Genomic DNA, 20644 nt, shown 5'->3' with positions numbered 1-20644 from the left:
AACATAAGCACCTCGGATACCTGTCGCTGCTGCTGTGGAAATTTCACGCTACAGACATTAATTATAAAATATTTATTGAAACAAAAACTGATACCATTATAAAATATATAAAGTATTAAAACGTTTATAACTTATGAATAAATGATTCGATTAATTTACAAGATGTACAGAGATGTATTTTTTTTTATTAATTTATTTAAATGTTTAAATTCATTATTTTATGTATTTATAATTACAAGCATGTCATATGTGTCAAAGGCTTTTACTGACAATTACATTACGTTTATGCAAGGAGTCAATATTTGCAGTGTCGAGTTTTTTTCCTGTGTGCATTTTTTAAAATTTTTATCCTTCACTACGAATGGAGGCTGCGTTGGAGTAAAAGTAGAGTGAAACCTCAGATTGTGAGTAACGCAGTTTGTGAGTGTTCCGCAAGAAGAGCAAAGATTTTGAATAAATTTTGACTTGGAAAACGAACAAGTCTTGGTTTACGAGTACCGAGTATCATGCATCACGCATGAGATTTTTGTTTTGACGCCAAGCGTCACGTGATCACAACTAAGCCTGAACATAGTTTATTTTGTGTCTGTATGCGTGTGTGTACAGCGCACTCAGCCTGCTCTTTGTGTCTGTGTGCGCATGCGTCATTGAACACACAGATCACTCTTACTTTCGCCTTTACAGATACACACTCTTTCTCTCTGCTCTACACATAAACACTGCTCTGTCTTTCCAAAGGTAAAGTGGTTAAAAGATGATACAGTAATAGTACAGTATAGTATGATACAGTATAGTAATTCCTTTAGTGTGTTGCTCAATCGAGTGTCATTAGAGAGATTTTTTGTTTATTTTTCAGATAAAACTTTCAGTTTCTGTTGTGTGCGCGCGTGTGTGAAAAGAGTGGAGGAAGGGTAACTGTGTAAGAAGAGAAGGGGGAGAGAGAAGCTACTTTAGATTCACACACACACACACACATTTACTCTTTACTTTTTTTAAAGGTAAAGTGCAGGTTAGTTTATTTAATTTTTACTTTATATTTTGTGTTAATTTGTTTATGTATTTATTTTTTGGGCTGTGAAACAAATAATTCGAGTTTACATTATTTCTAATGAGAAATTTGATTTACGAGTGTTTTGGAATATGAGCCCGCCGCCGGAACGAATTATGCTCGTAATCCAAGGTTCCACTGTATTTTGATATCGCTGTACACCGTAGAGCAGAAAGAGAAAAATCGCATATAGGGCTTTATTTGCATAAAATTTAATATTATTTGTAATCTAAATATTAATTTATTATCTATATATATAAAAGTCAACGTGGCTATGTATTGTATGTATGTATATATGTTCTCCATAGGCTGTTCCATGCTTTGAGGGATCTAGGCCAAACGTGGCACATATATTTGTCATTCAACTGGTCAAAATACTATGGGTTTATTCCCTAATACTCACTCATTTAAAAAAATAATAAAATACTAATTTCATTTCATACTACACACGTATTTTCAAAATGGGGGACGAGGAATCTTTTACTGCATGATTGATAGATTGCGTTTCCAAGGCCGAGCACAAGATTTACCACAACATATTACTGCGTGCATGTTGAATATCACCATTCATTTTCAAGATGGCGGACGAGGAAACGTGACAGTACTTCGGCAAGTATAATATATAATACATAATAGAAAATAAATTTAATATTTATTTGTACTGTATGTAAACATGATATCCGGAGGATTAGTCAATAAGTTAGAGTAAAAATGCAGGCTTCTCTTATTGTGTGCGAATGCGTCTCACGAAACTTGTTCAGCAGTTATCACTTTTGCTTTATAGCAAGGTGCTCCATCATGCTGGAAAAGGCTTTGTTCATCACCAAACTGTTCTTGGATGGTTGGGAGACGTTGCTCCAGCATTATGTTTTTGTACCAGTCTTTATTCATGGCTGTGTTCTTAGGCAAAATTTTAAGGGAAAAAAAAAACAACAAAAAACAGGCTTTTTTTTTTTATATGCATTTTTTTAAAAACAATATACACAGACTGTGATTACAACAATCAGACAAAAAATTTCAATAGAAAGCCAATGCATGCGAGAGACCAGGGCTGGATAATGAGTAGAAGCGTGTTATTATTATTTATTATTATTTATTATTACTATAGGAATGTCAAAGATGATCCTTGACACCATATCCTAATATGAATTCTATGAAAGGCTGGATAATCATAAAAAAAATGCAAAAGCTGTTTTTAAACTATCCAACAGAATCGCTATAATTCGATAATATCAATAATAATAATAATGACTGTTCATTCAAGCTTTAACATGAATCCATAGTCTAGGTTTGACCATGTGTCCAGATTTCTTGGTGCACATTAGAAGAAAATTCAACATGCCCCATATCAGTCTTCTACGGCAGTGTGTCTTAGTGTGAACCGATTTTACTTCGCATCATCCAGCCCTAAGGAAGATCACTCCTGCATTATGAATACAGTAGTAAGCTGCTGGCAATACAAAATTGTTAAAGTTATATGATTATAAATAGAAATCTCAGGTCTCTGCTACTTACTATTAATTAATAGGATTTGCATTGTTTGTGGTTTTTTCCCCCACAAATAAATTGAACCATTAGCTTGAATTGCAGGTCTTGTCTTGCCGTCAATGCGTTGCATTAAAGCATGTTGCGTGCAGCAGCAGTAGTAGTGTCTAAGTTGGGAGTCCATTAAATCTATGTACTCATTTACACATTTAAAAAAAAAAAAGAAAATACCTAAATACACATACATATACACACATTTATATATATATAGATATATATTACAAATTGTGCAAAATCGGTCAATTCCTAAATACATTCCTTCAACAGTTTCTCAATCGTCACTCCTGTCATCTTTCAGAACCGGAGTGATAAATACACTCTAACTTGACACATACAGTAAACAAACAGGAAGTTACACACACACAGAAAAAAAAATAAAGCAGTAAGAGGAAAAAAAAAGGATACGTACACATGTGGAAGAAGCAAAGGCAGTGAAAATCATTGCGAGCAGCTTATGAAGGAGTGTGTACGTGTATTTTTAATGTTAGGAACCGAGATGTGGTTCTCGCATCCGAGTCAGCGCGGATCAGGTGGGAGGGTCGTGATGATCGTACTGAAGCATGGCTCTTTAATCCTAAAAGGTTTCAATAAAGAGCTTACAAATAGACAATGTGCATAAGGATTAACAAAACCAAAGTAGGATAAAACAGTTACATGTATTAGCAAACAAGCAAGCTAAAGAAATACTGAGGCAGTGAAGAAGCGTGCAAGCAGCTTGGATTGTTGAGGAAAAAAAAAAGAATTAAAAAAATATATTATTTCAGGTCAGGAATAAACTGCGACCAGCTGAGGTTGGCCATGCCCAGGTCGTCATCGTCCAGACAGGAGAAGCTGATGTCTACTAAGATTTTACTTAGGCTGTCGTTCATGGTGTCCAGCACGAGGCCCTCGGTGAGCGAGCGGTTCGCGGAGCCCGTCTGCAGCTCGCGGGAACAGGAGGTGAGGAGCTCACGGGGGGAACTGAAAAGCTGCAGCTCTTTGAAAGGTGTGCTGGTGAGACTAAGAGCGCTGCTCTCGTTCCGCTGCGGCGTACGGATCGGGCTGAAATCCAGCACGCTGCGGCTCCCTTTACCCAGTGGCGTGATCCTCCACGGCTCCAGAGCCTTGCTGGGGGTCGAGGACGCCGGGTGGCTCCCTTTGATCGGTGTTTTAAAGGTTTCGTTCTCCAGCTGAGGGTCACGCAGAGGTTCTAGTTCCATTTCCTGCAAGGCGGTGAGGTCCAGGGCGACGCCGGAGTCGGAGAAAGAGCTCTCTGGGAAGACCAGGACGGGCTCCTCGGTGGACGGCGTGACGAGACGCTGCTTACGACGCGAGCTGCTCAGCTCCTTGCGTTTGCTGCTGCGGGGTTCGGCGCTGACGGGTACGCACACGCGCTCTTCCTTCACCTCAGGGACCTGGGGAGACATCAGGACGGAGCTGGAGTCGCTCTTCGGGATCTTAAAAAAAATTGTAGAAATGCGGATAAGTTACGGTTTGTTTTGGGTTTATGAATACAGTATATGAGCAGAATTTACCTTGGGAGCTATGCAAGGCCTCTTGCTTGGTACCTTGGGGACTGGATTAGAGAGAGTGGGTGTCTGCTGAGGGGTAGACAGAGGGAGCGCTGCCGAGGAGGACAAAAAGAGCGAGGAAGTCAAGGGAAGCTGAATGGGCACCAGGTACGAGTCTGTGCGGGGCAGCAGAGGCTTCATTTTCCTTTCTGAGGACAAAAAAAAAAAAAAAGAAGTAAATGAGTCTCTCCGGAATTGCGATCTGAATAGCCTGAATAATAAATGATACATTTAATAGTTTAATATTGCAGTTAACTCTCACTCACTCATCGTCTATACTACCACCACTAGAGCCTATCCAAGAAAACTTAGGTACTCACGAGGCGGAGTACACCCCGGGGACAAGGCGTTAATCCATCACACACACACACACTCACACACGACAGACAATTTGGGAACCCCAATTAGCCTTATTTGCATGTCTTTGGACTGTGGAAGGAAACCAGAGTACCCTGAGGAAACCCAGCAAGCATGGGGAGAACATGCAAACTCCATACACACAGAGACGGGAATCGAACCTGGACCCGGGAGGTGCGAGGCGACATTGTTAACCACTAAGCCACTGTGCCATTTCCAGAATGACTTTTCTTTTATTTTTACCATCAAACCCGTATTGTACGAGAGCCGTTGTTGTTATCCGTGCTGTACGTTTACCTACCTGTAGTGCAAGGTGTAGCTTTCTTAGGTTCAGGAACAACTCGCTTCTGCTGCTACAGAGATAAAAAATAAAATAAATAAATAAAATGTCAGTTTCCCAATCAAATAGACACAATCATGCGCTCTTCCTGCCTTAATCCTTCAACCACTGGAATAAAGTGGGATTTTGGTGAACTGTGTGTCATTTCCTGTCTGACTGCAGTGTGAGATGGAGGAATATCGACAAAGGGAGAGATTTTTTTATTTTTAAGAAAAATGTCTTACTTGTTGGTAACAGACTTGCACGGTTTGTGGGCAAGAAGGAGCCGCTGGATCGATCGCAGGCTGTAGCAGGGTGGGGAAACAAAAAGTGTCGCCACATCGGTGAGAAAATGAAGATAATCCCTAAGAGTAGTTTGAAACATGGAGAAGATTGGATTGCGTTGGATATACAGTACTTACCTTATACACCTGGTCTAAAGTGAGGCAGCGGTTTGCCTCAGGTTTAATGGTCCAGAAGGAGATCTTTCCGTCCGGGGTGCTTTCTCGGACGAACATGTCGTGCAAGGAGAGATTGTGCCGAATGGAATTCTAATAAAAGAAAAGAAAAAAAGAAAATGCATGTAATGCGTACGTTAATCAAAGGCATGAACACACTGCGTGATTTTTGCCTTGATAAACATGCTGGGTGGAAAACACCGTAAAAGACACAATCAGTTCATTACCTTCCAACCTGGTTTAGCTACATCTCGGAAGTAGGGGAAATGATCCTCTATCCAGTTATAGATTTCCTTCAGGGTCATCATCTTGTTTTTCTTGCTGTTAATGGCGAACTGGATCATCGCCATATAGGAGTAAGGAGGTCTTTCTGACAAAGGACCTTTACCTGCTGCACTCACGTCTTCCTCTGGCTGCTGCGCCTAAAGGAGACAAACAGAGACTTAATATACAGTGCTGTGCAAAAGTCTTTTGCACTGTTCATGTTGTTATGTATGCCTATCATGTCTGTACTGGTATCTCAAAACCATTCACAATTTCTAAACATCTCTGAAAAATGTATAAACAACATTACAGAAAAATATCTCAGTCTAATGTAGGATCCTGGGTTTTGCAAGAAAAAAAGAAAGCAGCAAATGTGACACCAGAAGTTACCAGAACAAATATTCTCCAGCACACTCAGTAAAACCCACTAGCTGTTTTCCTCTTCTACAATACTGGGCAAAAGTACGAGGAGCAAAGATGTTTTGAAAACATTTCTACATAAAAGAAACGTCTACAAAGAACATCAAAGAGTCGTAAAATAAACATGGTCTCTTTTTGCTGAAAATAATCAGTAGTGTTTTATTTTGAATAAAAAAGCTAGTAGGTTTTACTGAGCGTGCTAAGAAACATGCCAGAGTTCTTCGCATAACTGAGTCACACTCGCTCCTTTCTTCTTTCATGCAATATCCAGAAGCCTATTTTTTTGCGCTTACATGTGCAAACTGGTCCGTCATGTAATATGTTGCTTTCTTTACAGGCATGTAAATATTCTTCTGTAACATTACTTAGTTATTTATTCATTTATACTTAAGGTATAGTGAACGGTTTTGTACATAATAATGCAGACATGATGAACAAACAGTCCTGCATATAACAACTTTCGTACTACATAAAATATGGTGCCAAGACTATATAATTTTTCTTTATGTAGAAAATTTAAGTCAAATGTGCTTGGAGGCATCTAAAAAGCTTTGATGTTGCTGATGCAAAATTACTCGTAGCAAAAAGCGATTAAATGGCAGTTATTTAAAGTGTATGTAAAGGAAGTGCACTGTATTCCAATTCTAGACCTCTGGTGGAATGATAAAAAGATTCATGAGCAGCATTTGCAGCAGGTGCAGGAAAAAAAATGCAATGACCTATAAAGACTGTGCAGAGCAAAAACAATACATGCACTATACCTCCTGTACATCGCAAGGTAAGTTCTCTTTATTGGATTCTTTCATTTCTTTCTCAGTACTAGCGACTTCTGCGTCCATCTTCCCCAGCCACTGGATGTTCGTCAGGCTGTCGTCTAGTAGACTGCAGTCTGATTCATTCTTCACTGCCAATTACAGAAAGAAAAGTGATATTATAAATCATCCATCCTTCCAGGAACATCTGTAGTCCAACTTGAGGCCGTGGAAGCTAATGATCATCATTGTATTTATTCCTATTTTTATGACCGTGTTAGAACCTCAGGTTAACATTCACACGCTACAGGCAATTTAGGAACACCAGTTAGCCTAGTGTGCATGTCCATGAGCTGTGGGAAGAAACCTGAGTAGTTGGAGGAAACCCACCAAGCATGGGGAGAACATGCAAACTACTCGCACACAGACCCCGAGGTGGGAATCGAAGCCGGACCCTGGAGGGGCAGTTCGACAGGGCTAACACACCCTGCTGCCATTATAATCATACAGTATATGATTTATAACCAAATACATACGTCTGCTTATCAGGAGAGGTTTGGCATCTCCAGTTGCACACGCTTCAGGTGCGAGGTTGTTGTTGCTCTTTGACGTGGCATCACCGAGGGCTTTGACCCCAGCCTCGGATCCATTGCTTCCGCTCAGCAAGATGAACTTAGTCGGTCCCTGCGCGCCGTGTTCCTTCCCCTTGACGGTCAAGACGTCGATGACGCTCTGAAGATCAGCGCTTTTTGGTATGACCACCACCTGCGTGTCCGGCATCGTCGGGTGATCCATAAGGCAAATGCCATCAGGGAAGGACCGTGCTCCGGAGGGCGTCGTGCTCCGTGCTTTGCTCTGTGGCCCTTCAGATTCGTTTCTCTGAAACGGGAGTTTCCTCCTCTTGAGGATGATCGGTCTCCGGGGACTCTCCATCGTCCTGTTCATAGCAGATCGGATTTCTGGAAAACATAAAAATAAAAATATAAACTAATCCCAGTAAAAATATCCAATTTAGCTTTTCTAAATAATATCTATAGGCACAGATGTTTGTTTACATTCAGCAAGTAGCTTATGTTAAAGTTGATTATTAAATCCGGCAGATGACGGTTCATATCACTTTTATTTATTTATTTATTTTTCACTTTTACTGCAGGGTGATCGTCAAGCAGATATCCAAGTACTTTAAAAAAAAAAAGAAAAAAAAAAAAAGGTTAAATTAAATTCTGTCCAGCGGTTGACTTAAGAGTTGACGCGCCCACAGTCTGGTGCATGAGCAGTTTATAATCTGACACATAACTACTTACAAATTCACTTCCACTCAACATCCTGATTTTAATTATGGTGCAGGTTTAACTTCAGGTGAATATCTAAGGACTACCAAAGTCTCATTAAATTCTGTCCAGACAGTTTTATGCCAGACAATACAGACATTTTTTCTTTCTGACACTGGTTTGGGTTCCTCCAACGTATGAAACGTAAAGATATTACTGAAAAAGCGAGTTCTGACCAATGTACAGACAAAACCTTTTCTTATTGGCTGTTTGGTCCAACTGTTGTGCTTTTGATGTTAACTAACCCCAGTGTCAGATGAAATATAAGTAAAAAGTTCTCATACATAAATATATCATTAATATTTCCTTTTATTTATCACATACCTTGTGGATTTTGACCTCGATTGAGAGTTATGTCTATTATTCCTCTTAACGTACAGATGTTTTGAATGAAAACAGTTTTAATAACGTTTTACATCTGGAACCTAATACCGTTACAACTGATCATATGAGCTAATGTGCGAATTAAAAAAAAACTGAAATGTATATCAATAAACTGACATGACGTCATGGATTATCCAAGCAGCCAGCATCGCGGCAGTGCGCCTTCTTACCATAAACTGTACATCATTCATCCACATTAGATCAGACGATAATTTCGCATGTAATTAACTACTGGTTAATCTATAAGACATATCTGCGTTGAAGAGTTTCATTTCATCATGCCACACTGCGCCCTAGCTATCCCTGTGCATGCAATGCTAACACAAAGGACCCGAGCTCATTGATAATACAAATGCCGACTGGAGTCAAAAAAAAACATTTATTCCTAACCAAGCAAAGTCGTTAAAATGAATGCAAGCAAACCTTCATATTACATCCGTTCTCATCAGTTTATCACGCGTCCTTTTTTTTTAATGATGTTATGAAATCGTAACTTCGTAAAACCGAGAAGGTGAAACTCGCCACTTCCGTCTTCTTCACCCAGGCAAGTTTGAATTTTGGCGCAGACCTATCAATTTCTGTCACGTGACTAGGTCTGACCAATGGGCGCGGGGTACGGTGTGTGTGACGCACCAATCAGGAGGAACAAGGAAGTACGGCTGTACACAGCGGAGCCGAGTAAAACCGACAAAAAGAAGAAATGTATTAAATAACTTTGTACTTATTTAACAATTGTTTGTTTGTGCAAAAAGCCTAAACAGTATGTTTACCGTTGAATATGTGTATGTTTTTACACAGGACATTAACTGCAAACTTTTATGATGAAGTCTGATGCCTCGCGCTACACAGAGAAGGAGGCTCCTGAACCCGCACAGATCTCAGCTGCTGTTTGTAGAGCAGCCCAGGAATGGATCCAGCCACCAGTACGGACCCCAGCCACGAAGCGCCATTAACCCGAGGGCGCTGGTATCAGAGCGAGCACGACAATGCGTCCCTGATCGCTCCTGGGTAATTTGATCAACCCCCCTTTTTTCATGGGAAAGTTGTTAAAAGCACGCTGGAAAAAGTCACCCGATTACGTCACATACGATTCTTTGTATTTTAATTATTCACCATGATATTAAATTAGAAATTAGGGTCCATGAAGAAGGAAGATTTACACTTAAAATACACACACAGAGGGTCTCAAAAACATGTATACACATTTCTATAGTTATTATCTTTGCATTTCCTTTTTGTAAAACTGTACAGAGTTTGTCACACTGAATGTCACATGCATTCTTCAGTGATCTGTATACATTGTGTATACCTAATATAGCCTAACATCCCTGGATGTACAAACTAATAAGGTATATTAAGGAGTTTGTTCAAACCCCACAACCACCAAGTTGCCACTGTTGGGCCCTTGAGCAAGGCCCTTAACCCTCAACTGCTCAGATGTGTAATGAGATAAAAAAAATGTAAGTCGCTCTGGATAAGAGCGTCTGCCAAATGCCTAAATGTTTATATTCGACATTATTTGTAAAAAAAAATTCTAAACAAAATCGTATTAGGCATTCTGTTCTGGAAAAGTATGAGGGGTGTTCAAGTTAAAGTGGGACTTTTGATTGTGCAGGCCTCACGGTGGTTTAGTGGTTAGCACTATCACCTCCAGGTTCAGGGCTCAATTAACACCTTTTGTCTGTGTGCATAGAGATTGCACGTTCTCCCCATGTGATCCGGTTTCCTCCCGCAGTTCAAAGGCATGCAGATTAGGCTAACTGGCATTCCCAAATTGCCCTTAGTGTGTTAAAGTGTGTGGTGTGTGTGCACTGCAATGGATTGGCACCCCGCCTAGGGTGTCATGCCTTAAGTCTGCTGGGATAGACTAAGCCCCCCAGGACCCCGTATAAAGCAGTATAGACAATGAGTGAGTGATAATCCCCTGCTACACTGATGGATTTATGCCAGCGTTTGACTAGTGCTTGGATATAGTAGCTTCAAGGTAGAAAGTTTTCTCAGTACACTGGAGCAATGATCAGGCTGCCCGCTTTTATATCTGAAATGCTTTTTTATTTATTTACTTATTTCTTTTTGCATTTACTGAATGTTCCTGGGAATGACTGCAGCGCTGAGCCACCTCGACTGGGAACATAATTCATGCATGCAAATCCTTTTTTAAAACGATTGCACGATTCAGATCTTATACTGCGGCAAAGAGTCTTTTCACCATACTGTGCTTAAGGTCTTCTGTGAAAGTCAATCAGTTTTATGCCTTATTATGAAGAAATTATTAATTATTGTTAATCATAAGTCCCAGTTTGATTTGTATATATTCTGTAATGAGAGGAACATTCATGTATAATCGTTGCATGAGGTTTCTTAGTCGTTGAATAACAACTTATAATACAATTGTTAAAATATCTAAATTTTGCAGCAAAAGCAAAGATGTAAATGCAGTTCCTAGACATTTCTACAAAAAACTTTCCTAGATGAACTAACAAGGGACGTTAAGGAGTTTGTCTATATGTACATTATCTGTAAAGATCATTATATTTTGCATTGGGTTCCGGGAATGAAAATAACATAAGCAGTATGTTTTATCTGATGTAGGTGTCTCCTCAGTTTACCACGCTGGAAGATACAGCAGTAGGATACGGTGGTCAAAGGAGGAAGAAGAAAAAGAATCGGCTTCCCACAAGCACTTTAAATGGAACATCACACTCAACACAAGTTAGAAGACCAGCTCTTTGCAAATACCCTGCTTTGCTGTTTGACACAAGTAACTCGGTTCCACTGAGATGTCGCCAAGGTCTCGGTCGAAAGAGTGCTGTCTCGCGTGACGGGGATTCTCCAGAAGTACAACCTCCTCAAAGTCACAGGGACGGAATCGTTTCTCCAGTCAGCCGCAACGATACGCCATTGCTGGCGTCTCTAAACAATCGGAGAAATAACGCTAGTACGTCAAGAGCTAAAGTAACCCCTAAAAACACTGGTTCTGCAGCAGGGAAACTGACAGCCCCGAACTGCGTTACAGCACGTACGTCTACACCTGACATTAACGGCGTTCTCACGCCTCCTCACATACAGACTCCAGAAATGCCACACTGCGAACGCTTTTTTCTCAGTCTCGTCTTATCCTCAAATGCTCCAAGAACCCCTCCGAGAACTGAAAACTTGTTGGTGAAAGACACACCAGAGAGGGACTATGGGTTGAAAGTGACCTGGAGAAGAAGGAAAAAACTGATGCGCTTGCTCACAGAGCGAGGTCAGCTCATGGACACAGAGGCCTTGGTCAGCAATCAGTGGCCAGGGGTTGTGTAAATAATCATTGAAAACTGAAATTGTTTTTGACATACTGTATGATTGACCATGTATATGAATGTAAAAGGAGAGAATGTTTAATTTATTTGTGTTAACGTTTGAAAATAACTTCTTGAATGAAATTTTTTTTTTATTGTTTATTTTTTTTATCAGCACTGTACTCGACCATGACCATTACTTACAAAGCCGATAAAGAATTGTTTCTTTCACGTGGTTCCTTTGGGATTTTTGTGTGCTAAATTTAATTCTTCATCATCTATTATATACACTGCAGACACTTCCTTAAAGTTGCTTCAGTTAGAAAGTGAGTTAGTTTAGCTGTTAAATTAAGTACTGCAAACAAAGGAGAGAATATAGGGTCAAATATATGATTACCATGTGCTCTCATGAAATAGACTCAGTCCTTATATTTAAGTAGACCTGTAGTAGTCTGTTTGTGTTTATAGTCTGCAGTTCGATAATATTTCTATTGTATTTGTTTCTTTTTTTATCTAGTAGTATACTCAACCACTGTCCACTTCATTAGGAACAGCTACACACCCATGCAGTTATCTAATTAACTAACTAACACTAATAATTTTTATCTGTTCGGTTTTGGGTCCGTTTATGCTTATTAGAGACTTGGATTCCTGTTATGATGGACAGGATTGCAACCTAATGCTGTCAAAGCCCATCCACCAAGGGTCAATGTTTTGGGTGTGCTGAGATGCCCTTCTGACTACCACAGTTGTGAATAGTGATTAAAGTTCAGCCATTATTCATCACATATACAGCACTGTAATTATATTTTATGTATTATATTTATAAACATATAAGTGTATGTATCATATATAATATACACCTATTTTTTATTGTTAATAATTATATTTTTGTCAAAGCAATGAGGCTATTTTCATTTGTCTGGTAGTTTTCCACAGTTCCTGCAACCCGGAAGCGGTTGAAAGCAAGGCGGAAGTCCAAATAGCGCTTCGTCATTCTATGTAGTTCACTAGGTAGTGTATAGAAAGCAGTGCAGTGAAGCTGTATTAAACACTGCATGTGTTGGTTCGGGATTAATCCGCCATGCAGAGCTGCTCGTTAGCTCCAGCTCGCCTCTCCAGTCCGCCCCTGTGTCTCTCTCAGACACACGGCTCAGGGCTGCTGCTCGACTCCGCCATAGAGCACTTCATCCTCCGGACTGACTTCCACTCCGCGTTCGCCGCCTGTCAGGAGGGACTGGAGACTTTAGCTAATGCTAATGCTAATGAGGAAGAACTGAGCTGGTGGGTGGACCTGGAGGCGTACATTTGGTCACAGGGGGCAAATAATTCTTCTGCATCAAGCAAAGACAGCGACTAAGGAGATCTGAAATACCTGGAGCTGGGTTAGGAATGCTTCAACCTGAGAAGACAGTGCTGTTAACTAGGGCTGTAGCTATCGGATATTTTTGTAATTGAGTATTTTACCAAAAAATGTAATCGAGTAATCAAATAAAATGTCATTTTGCCTAATTAAACGGCTGTCATGCTCTAAAATGCCTCCCTGCCGTGAATTGCCCCCCCCCTCACATAATCTCTCTCAAATATTATATTAAAACATAAATTCATAGGTTTATGATTTACATATTGCACCAAACGAATTTGATTATAAAATAAGCAATATAAAAAAAGACATGTTGTATAGGGAAATATATATAAATTATATATATTTTTATATACAACATGTATATTTTTATATTGCTTATTTTATAATAAAAAACATTTCGTGTAATTTTTCAACATAAACAATATTTATTTAGTGTTAACATTTTGTATTACATGACAAACCCCTGTAAAATAAATGTGCCACAAAATGAACATTATATTTTGCGTGTATTAATTTTCATATATCAATTTGTTACAGGCCTAGGGCTAATTATAGTAGTAATAATATATTTGATAATAATAATATTATGTATTTGATAATAATAATATGAATTTTTGACTGTTATGTCCTAATATATTTGTTAGAGATCATGTAGGGGGGGGCAATCTGTGGCAGGGGGGCATTTTAGCGCATAACACACATTAAAATAAATAATTATACAAAAACACTAAGATGTGCAACTTAACTTTCAGAACTTAAAGTTTCAAAATCTGCAGCTCAGACATAACATAAGCCTTTACTGACAATTTCTGTTGTTTTCTCTTGCTGGTTTCTTCTTCTCTTGGCTCGCTGATATTTCTATCGCTCTCTTTCATTTTGCAGCCCGCAACAGAACGCTCTATCAAATCAATACACAGCTAACTGTTTGCCTCTCCTTCCGTTTTTTGGGTGACGTAAGCGCTTTTTCTTCATCTGTGTTTAGTGGCGGCTTGCATTCAGAAGCGCGCTGTGTCACCACAAACAAATAATTGCGCAAAAACATAACGCAAGCTTATAAAATTAATTAAAAAAAGCTACGAGTCTGAAGATTTTGCCTCGATTATTTTTTGTAATCCAATTACTCAAGTTATTCGAGGAATCGTTTCAGCCCTACTGGCAACATTGTGGAAGAAATGGACATCACTTAAACACTTGCAGTTGCATGGTAACAAAAAAAAAGATCAACAGTAAAAAAATGATAGCTATGTTTAATAGGGCCGGGAATCACCAGTCACCTTGCGATACAGCTGCACATATTTCTGTCATCCACCATAATTATTATTTCCAAACAAAAATAGCCAATAATGCACTCCTACCCCACAGCATGACAATTTGTGAATAGTTCAGAGTGCACCACCTGTCGTACCTGTAGGATAATAAAGAAACGGTGAGGTTTTAACACCTTAAACACTTTTAAAATCTCAAAAATCAACTTGACAGTGAACGCGCGGGGTCGAGTGTCTGCAAGCATGCAGGAATTCGAACACTGATTTTTTCGACTATGTAGCGTCTGCAGTGTTTTAAGACTGGTGTAAGTGTGTATAATGAGTGGGTCTAAAACAAACGTCTGGAGCGCCTACCAGAAGCTTCTGCACTCGGTATAGAATCCTTTATATCTGAAGCTGATCACCGATCACTGGCAAACAAACCAAGTAATGGTCACTGGCCGGTCGACCGCTTAATCTCTACATAAATGAAAAGACTGTTTTGAAAAAATCTATTTTGGAGTCAATGTGGCGTTACATGAATAACCACACAAAAGACTCATGATTTGCAAATGAATCTCCTTTTCCTCTCATCTGTATTGTTTAATAGTGGAAGTAAGCGCATTTCCACACACACACAATGTGATTGGGACTAAACAGCTGCATATTCATAAGAAAACCGCTTGTTAGTGAGACTAATCAAATATTTAAAAAAAAAAGCTTGATTTTGCTAGAGAGCATAAAGATTGGACTTTAATCAAAGCTAAAGGTGATTTAATGAAATCTTAGTGTGCGCGCACCCTTTTTTTGTCCAGTCAGTGTATGTTTCATTATGTCTAAAGCTAAAAATGCTTAATTCTAATTGGTCAGGAGGTTATTTCTTTTTTTTTGTGAGAACATCATTGACAAGGTTTATATTCCTGCACTTCTTTTAATCCGTTTCCGTGGTAACAGCTCATTATGGCAGGCACCCTACTGTCTACTGTTGTCTTTGCTTAGCTCATTGGCTTCATTCTTTACAAGCTGTTTGTTGGAATGTTGGAGCACAGAAACGCACCAAAAACGGCTTTATTCATTTAAGTGAGCTTAATACCTTACCGTTGTACATGCGCTAGATTTATAACAGCTCCTAATATCTTTCGGGGAAATGTACTGGAATTTCTAATTTGTGTTTTATTTTCATAGTTCCAAGCTCGGAGAGTTGAAAACAGCTCTCTGCATCGTCGGAATTCAAGCTCTCGCCGAGTTAAACCGGTGGCACGATGTCCTGACCTGGGTCTTACAGCATTATGGCGAAACGGAGCAAATTCCAGCAAAGATCATGCAGATGTGGTAAAAAAAAAAAAAAGTCTCCCTGACTCATTATGCATGAGGAATATGTGTTTTTTTTGAGTATGTGAGTTGGTATGTACTAATCAGGATAACTTTTAGGCAGCATGAGCAATTAAAGGCACCAAAGAAAGAAAGAAATCAAACCATAATCACATAAAAGCATAATTTTCTGTCATGTTTTGAGTGAATTAAGCAAGAAATATCTGAAATTTTAATCTATTAAATCATGCGATTTATTTATTTATTTTCAGTTGATGTGCATTTACTCACGTCTGTTTACTTATGAGCTAGTGTTATTCACGAAGTGATGTGTGTGCAAGCAGGACAGTGTAAGGATAATAAATTCCTTGTGTGTTGCACTACAAAGATGTGCAGTCTATCCTGTTCTGTCCAATTAGGTTCATAATCCAGAAATAATATGATATAGTTCTATTTCATGGCATGTTTAACTTTTTTCACTTTTCCTTTTCTACATTCACAGCATTCTTCTCTACGCCAAGGTGGAAGAGCAGGCGGCGGTGCAGGAGGCAGTGCGAACGTGGCTGCACCGCTCCTCGAACTCGAGCCTGTCGGGTTACAGCAGCGTGGCCGAGCTCTACATCCTGCACGTTCTCCTGCCACTGGGACAAACCGCAGAGGCCAAGCAGCTGCTGACAGATGAAGTGGGACGACTTGCGTTTACCGAGGATCAGAGACAAGCCGCACTTACGATACTGGAGCATCACGACGCTAAAAAGACGTCTCCAAACGTTTCCTCTCCAAACCCTGAACCTGTCCCTGTAGAGACAGAGGGAACGCCTATACCTCAAGGTCTGTTTGTTAGTTAACATATCAATCAATCAACATTTATTTATATAGCACTTTACAGCAACCCAAGTTGAACCAAAGTGCTTCACAGCACTAAAAATGACAATAAAGTGGCAATAAAAATAGAAATAAAAAATACAAAAACAAAATAAAACATAATTATAAATAAATAAATAAGAAAAATATAATAATAATAATAATAATAATAATAATAATAACTAAAACAAATGATAAATAAACATAAAATTATAATATATTAAAAGCCATTCTAAATAAGTAAGTCTTTAGCACACGCACAAAATACCCTCAAGCTGAGAGCTGAATAAGAGCTACTGAGTAATTGTGAAAGCTGTAATCCGATTAAGCAATTGATTATTTCAGTAATTGATGGATTGACCAATTATCGAAATAATTGTTGGTTGCAGGCATTATTTAAATAATTTTCTGTAAAGTAGGTAATTCTACATAAATACGGTTTAGATAGATTAGGCCTCGGCAACCCGCGGCTCCGTAGCCCCATGTGGCTCTTACGTACCTCTGCCCTGGCTTCCTGTGGCTTTGGAAAATAAATAATAAGTATCTAATTTAAATTTATTTTATTTTAGTTCCTTAGTTTTTTAATGTAATTTTAAATGTTAATATTATGGTGATTTGTTAAGCTTTTCGAGCCCCGGTTTTATTCAGGTTAACAGCTGACTGCAGCTCCAGTGCACGTGATAAAATCTGCAAGTGGATAATTTAAGTTTGGCTTTTTATTTCATAAATACGTGGAGGAGTCAAGTAGACATTGAGTATTTTGTTTGAAAGTAACCTTCAACCCAGCATCTTTTTCAAAATGTTTTTGTTGCATGGAGAGATTTTTTTTTTCTCTGTAGCAGTTCATTGATTTCATAAATGCAACACACTATATTTTTTCATACGTAGTATAGAGGTAAAAAAAAAAAAAAAACAATTTATGCAGTGTTGTCTTTATTGTAAATGTCAAAAGGGTTTTTGGCTTCCGCTGTTTTTCTTTTTGTCTTGGTAAACAGGTCCAAATGTTTTTTTGAGTGTTTAAGGTTGCAGCCCCGGAGATTTAATGATTAACAAGCATTGTGATAAATGTAGCTTAAAACACAAGGTTTAAAGTCCCATTTTTGTGCTCAAGGTTTCAGACCAATCATAGACAAGACTGAAGTTCTCGAACCAATCAGAAGGTGGAAAGCTTGAGAGTTGCAAACTTGCGATGAGTTTATAAATTTGTTAGGGATTATCAAAAACATCTACACCTCTCGACGCATGACCGCATTTACCTGTATGAAATGTTTTCCACATGATAAAGATGTATGCAGCGTCTGTATTTCCTTAAGATCCAAGAAAAAATTAGAATTACACTCTCTCATTCCTTTTTCCAATTGTTAACCGTACAGACCTGCTGGTCAACTATAATTTATGTATTTGTTAAAAAATACTGAAAAAGCCTTTGGCTTACACATAAAATGAAGCTATTGAGAAGGCCTTGTAAAAAAGAAAAAAAGGGAGACAGGTTAAGACCCTCATAGATTGATAGATTTAGTGTCTAAAACCTGTTCTTTGGAGTTTCATCTTAGCTCATAATATATAATTACTAATATAAGGAAGTCCATCGGTACAGTTTTAACACCTGATTCCAGATGATTTTGTTGAACTTGCTTGGTTTCGTCTCAGGGTCGATGGTCCGGAAGTTGAATGCAGTGATGAGGTTAGTGTACAGAGCGCTCTCTCTGGCCGGTGCCTCTGCCTGCTCACGCTTTATTCACAGAGCCGCTGTCCTGTTCCTCCTGCTCTACCTGCTGCTCATACGAATGGACCCAGGTGAGGAGATTATCTTAAAAGACCAACACACACACACACACACACACACACACACACACTCTGGTGTCAAAATGATAGAAACCAGGAAAATGACAGAAAGAAAGAGAGTGCATAAAAATGTAAGTAAATAAAAGAGAAATATATATTAAGAGTGAAGATAATGAGACAAAGAAAGTGATAGAAAGAAAATGACAAAGAAAGTAAAAAAGAAAAAAGAAGGAAAGAAAATACATGAAAGAAAGAAAGGAAATAATACAAAAAGAAATAATTAAAGGAAACAATAGAAAGGAAATAAAAAACAGAAATGCAATTTTCGAAAGAAAAAAAGATGGAAAATGATAGAAATAGAGCGACGGTGTGGCCAGGTCTTTCATATTCATCCAGGTGAGTGACACACCAGCCATGAAGACTATTGTAATTAAATAAAAATACAATACATACTGTATACAATATTCAACAGTTAAAGTGTGTAATAATGTAATTTTATTCTGGTTTATTTTATAGAATTATTTACAGGGTGTCTCAAAACATTTGACAACATTTAAACTATGAATATCTGAGTAACTACATAAGAATAAATAAGCTTCATGTTGAAAGGTAAAAATAATATTTATCAAAATTCCAACACCATATTAAAACGAATATAAATTTTATAACCAATTTCACAAAGCGTCACAAATGTTCAATATGTGCATCGCACACGTCAAGCCGGTAGTCCAGCTTATAAACACATTCACTTTCGGAGAGTCCCTCATGTGCTTAACTGTAGCGTGGGGATTTCTTTACCCCCAAATGCAAACATTTATGCTTCTTAATAAATAAAATTCTGCCATTCGCATGAAATGTAGCTTCATCACTGAAAACAAGACGCTTTTTGAACTCCTCATCTTCAAGTTTCTGTTGCATAGCAACACGGAATTAAATGTTAAACATTGAACTTAGTTTTTACGCATCTTTTTCAAATGTGAGATCATTTAAGCGAGAATTGGCTATGTTGTTGTTTGGAACACCCTGTATTTCTTACCAAATGAGACTTAATCGCAAAATCGTCACTGATTCGCATTAAATCATGCCTGAGGTACGATCTAAAGCTGATTCTTGTGTAAATGTTCCTGCGCATGATTCAAACGATTGTTTTTTCAATAAGTATAACGTATTTGTTGTGTGCTGGTGTTTCCAAAGGTCAAGCTCATTTTGGGTTTTCACTGTTAATAGCTCTCTGTGTTTTGATGCTCAGTTTAAGCTGATCTTGTGTTTAACTGCCACAAAAACGAATCTTCCTGATTAACTTGTATTTTCTTTGAAACCTTGATGTGTTTTGGTGTAAAAGTCATATTTTAAAGCGTGTATCCTAAATCCACAGCTTTGCCCTCAGCTTACCCGTGGATCCTGCGGCTGTATGGACTCTGGCAGCAGATGTGGAATGCCATGTTTGGACCATACTACAGGGCATCTTCCTAAAAAAAAAAAAAAAAAAAAAACATTTCTGGAAAATGAATCTGTTGAAAAAAAACAACAACAAAATGATGATGATCAGAAACCCTGTGAACATTCAAGTTGATGAAGCACAGCTGTGATGAGCGTGTTTGCACGGAAAGGCTCTTGAAATGTTATCACTCTCTTAGCTGTTCTCACAAGTGCATGTAATACATATGCAAACACTCTCAGAAAACAAAAAGCTAGTCCTCTTTTTCCTGGACGTGTTCACTGCAAGTGTAATTTGTTGCTCAGCACATCGTTCCTGAGATTTAGCTCAGTTCTTGTTATTTAATACGAACAGAGTTATCGAGAGTTTACGGATCCTGTATGTGTGCAGAAGTTAAACGGGGATGTGGATGGTGGGGAAGTCATACTTCTTTGATCAGTACTACCAATGAAGGAACAGTACAATATGTACTCACACAAACTTACTGAACCTCTCACTACTGTATGCGAGAGAAGTGTTTGAAATTACAGTGGCTACAGTGCTTGTTTACTCACATCTGTTTACTGCAGGTTTTAATAATGTAATAAATAAAATAATTAATCATGCCAGACCTTTTTTCCCCACATTTAATTTGATACGGTAATGAAAATCCTGGAAAAATCAAAGAAGACTTGAAAAAGTCATGAGATTATACATGAGTCTTCCCATGACCCTGTACAGGATAAATGGTATAGAGAATGGATAACCAAATAAATTTATTCAATTCAATTCAAACCCATGTTACCTTGTTTTTGTATGGTAACTATAAAAGTATTTTAATATAGAATTTCAAATTCATTGATTTTTCAAGTTCACTGAATCTGTCAGTATAATTAAACTGAAAGGGCGTTTTGATGCATTAAAAAAAATTTAGTCTATTGGTCTATT

General features: G+C 38.4%; 3 protein-coding genes across 4 annotated transcripts; 2 read left to right on the top strand and 1 right to left on the bottom strand.

Annotated features, from left to right (window-relative positions):
* Positions 1–1734: 1734 nt before the first annotated feature.
* foxm1 (forkhead box M1) lies at positions 1735–8965 on the bottom strand. Of its 2 annotated transcripts, none has more exons than XM_053508197.1 (9): positions 8852–8965; positions 7250–7672; positions 6723–6865; positions 5505–5699; positions 5242–5370; positions 5065–5124; positions 4802–4853; positions 4108–4292; positions 1735–4029 (listed from the first exon to the last, which is right to left on the bottom strand). In XM_053508197.1, exons 2-9 carry the CDS (start codon positions 7656–7658, stop codon positions 3349–3351), a joined length of 1854 nt encoding a protein of 617 aa, XP_053364172.1. In that variant the 5' UTR covers positions 7659–7672; positions 8852–8965; the 3' UTR covers positions 1735–3348. The 2 variants fall into 2 exon arrangements, with proteins under 2 accessions (XP_053364172.1, XP_053364171.1); XM_053508196.1 differs by lacking the exon at positions 8852–8965 and adding an exon at positions 8369–8407.
* A 93-nt stretch (positions 8966–9058) lies between these two features.
* Positions 9059–12596, top strand: rhno1 (RAD9-HUS1-RAD1 interacting nuclear orphan 1). The gene is made up of 3 exons (XM_053508731.1): positions 9059–9130; positions 9227–9436; positions 11021–12596. The coding sequence occupies exons 2-3, from the start codon at positions 9260–9262 to the stop codon at positions 11729–11731; spliced, it is 888 nt and encodes a 295-aa protein (XP_053364706.1). The 5' UTR covers positions 9059–9130; positions 9227–9259; the 3' UTR covers positions 11732–12596.
* Positions 12597–12744: 148 nt separating this feature from the next.
* On the top strand, positions 12745–20494 carry pex26 (peroxisomal biogenesis factor 26). The gene is made up of 5 exons (XM_053509105.1): positions 12745–12993; positions 15505–15651; positions 16133–16461; positions 18145–18291; positions 19655–20494. Exons 1-5 carry the CDS (start codon positions 12794–12796, stop codon positions 19750–19752), a joined length of 921 nt encoding a protein of 306 aa, XP_053365080.1. The 5' UTR covers positions 12745–12793; the 3' UTR covers positions 19753–20494.
* Positions 20495–20644: the final 150 nt, after the last annotated feature.

This window comes from Clarias gariepinus, chromosome 12 (genome assembly GCF_024256425.1).
Source record: "Clarias gariepinus isolate MV-2021 ecotype Netherlands chromosome 12, CGAR_prim_01v2, whole genome shotgun sequence".
Taxonomy (NCBI): Eukaryota; Metazoa; Chordata; class Actinopteri; order Siluriformes; family Clariidae; genus Clarias; species Clarias gariepinus.
Note: the sequence above shows the minus strand (reverse complement) of the source record. Positions and strands in the feature narration are given on the sequence as shown.

Bases quoted from the DNA above. Each gene is read 5' to 3' on its own strand.
- rhno1 (XM_053508731.1), top strand. From the start codon at position 9,260: ATGCCTCGCGCTACACAGAGAAGGAGGCTCCTGAACCCGCACAGATCT. The intron at 9,437-11,020 runs GTAATTTGATCA...TATCTGATGTAG, and splicing joins GCGTCCCTGATCGCTCCTGG to GTGTCTCCTCAGTTTACCAC.
- foxm1 (XM_053508197.1), bottom strand. From the start codon at position 7,658: ATGAACAGGACGATGGAGAGTCCCCGGAGACCGATCATCCTCAAGAGG. The intron at 5,700-6,722 runs GTATAGTGCATG...TGTCTCCTTTAG, and splicing joins TACCTTGCGATGTACAGGAG to GCGCAGCAGCCAGAGGAAGA. The intron at 4,854-5,064 runs GTAAGACATTTT...TTATCTCTGTAG, and splicing joins TGCAAGTCTGTTACCAACAA to CAGCAGAAGCGAGTTGTTCC.
- pex26 (XM_053509105.1), top strand. From the start codon at position 12,794: ATGCAGAGCTGCTCGTTAGCTCCAGCTCGCCTCTCCAGTCCGCCCCTG. The intron at 12,994-15,504 runs GTGGGTGGACCT...TTATTTTCATAG, and splicing joins AATGAGGAAGAACTGAGCTG to TTCCAAGCTCGGAGAGTTGA. The intron at 16,462-18,144 runs GTCTGTTTGTTA...GTTTCGTCTCAG, and splicing joins GGGAACGCCTATACCTCAAG to GGTCGATGGTCCGGAAGTTG.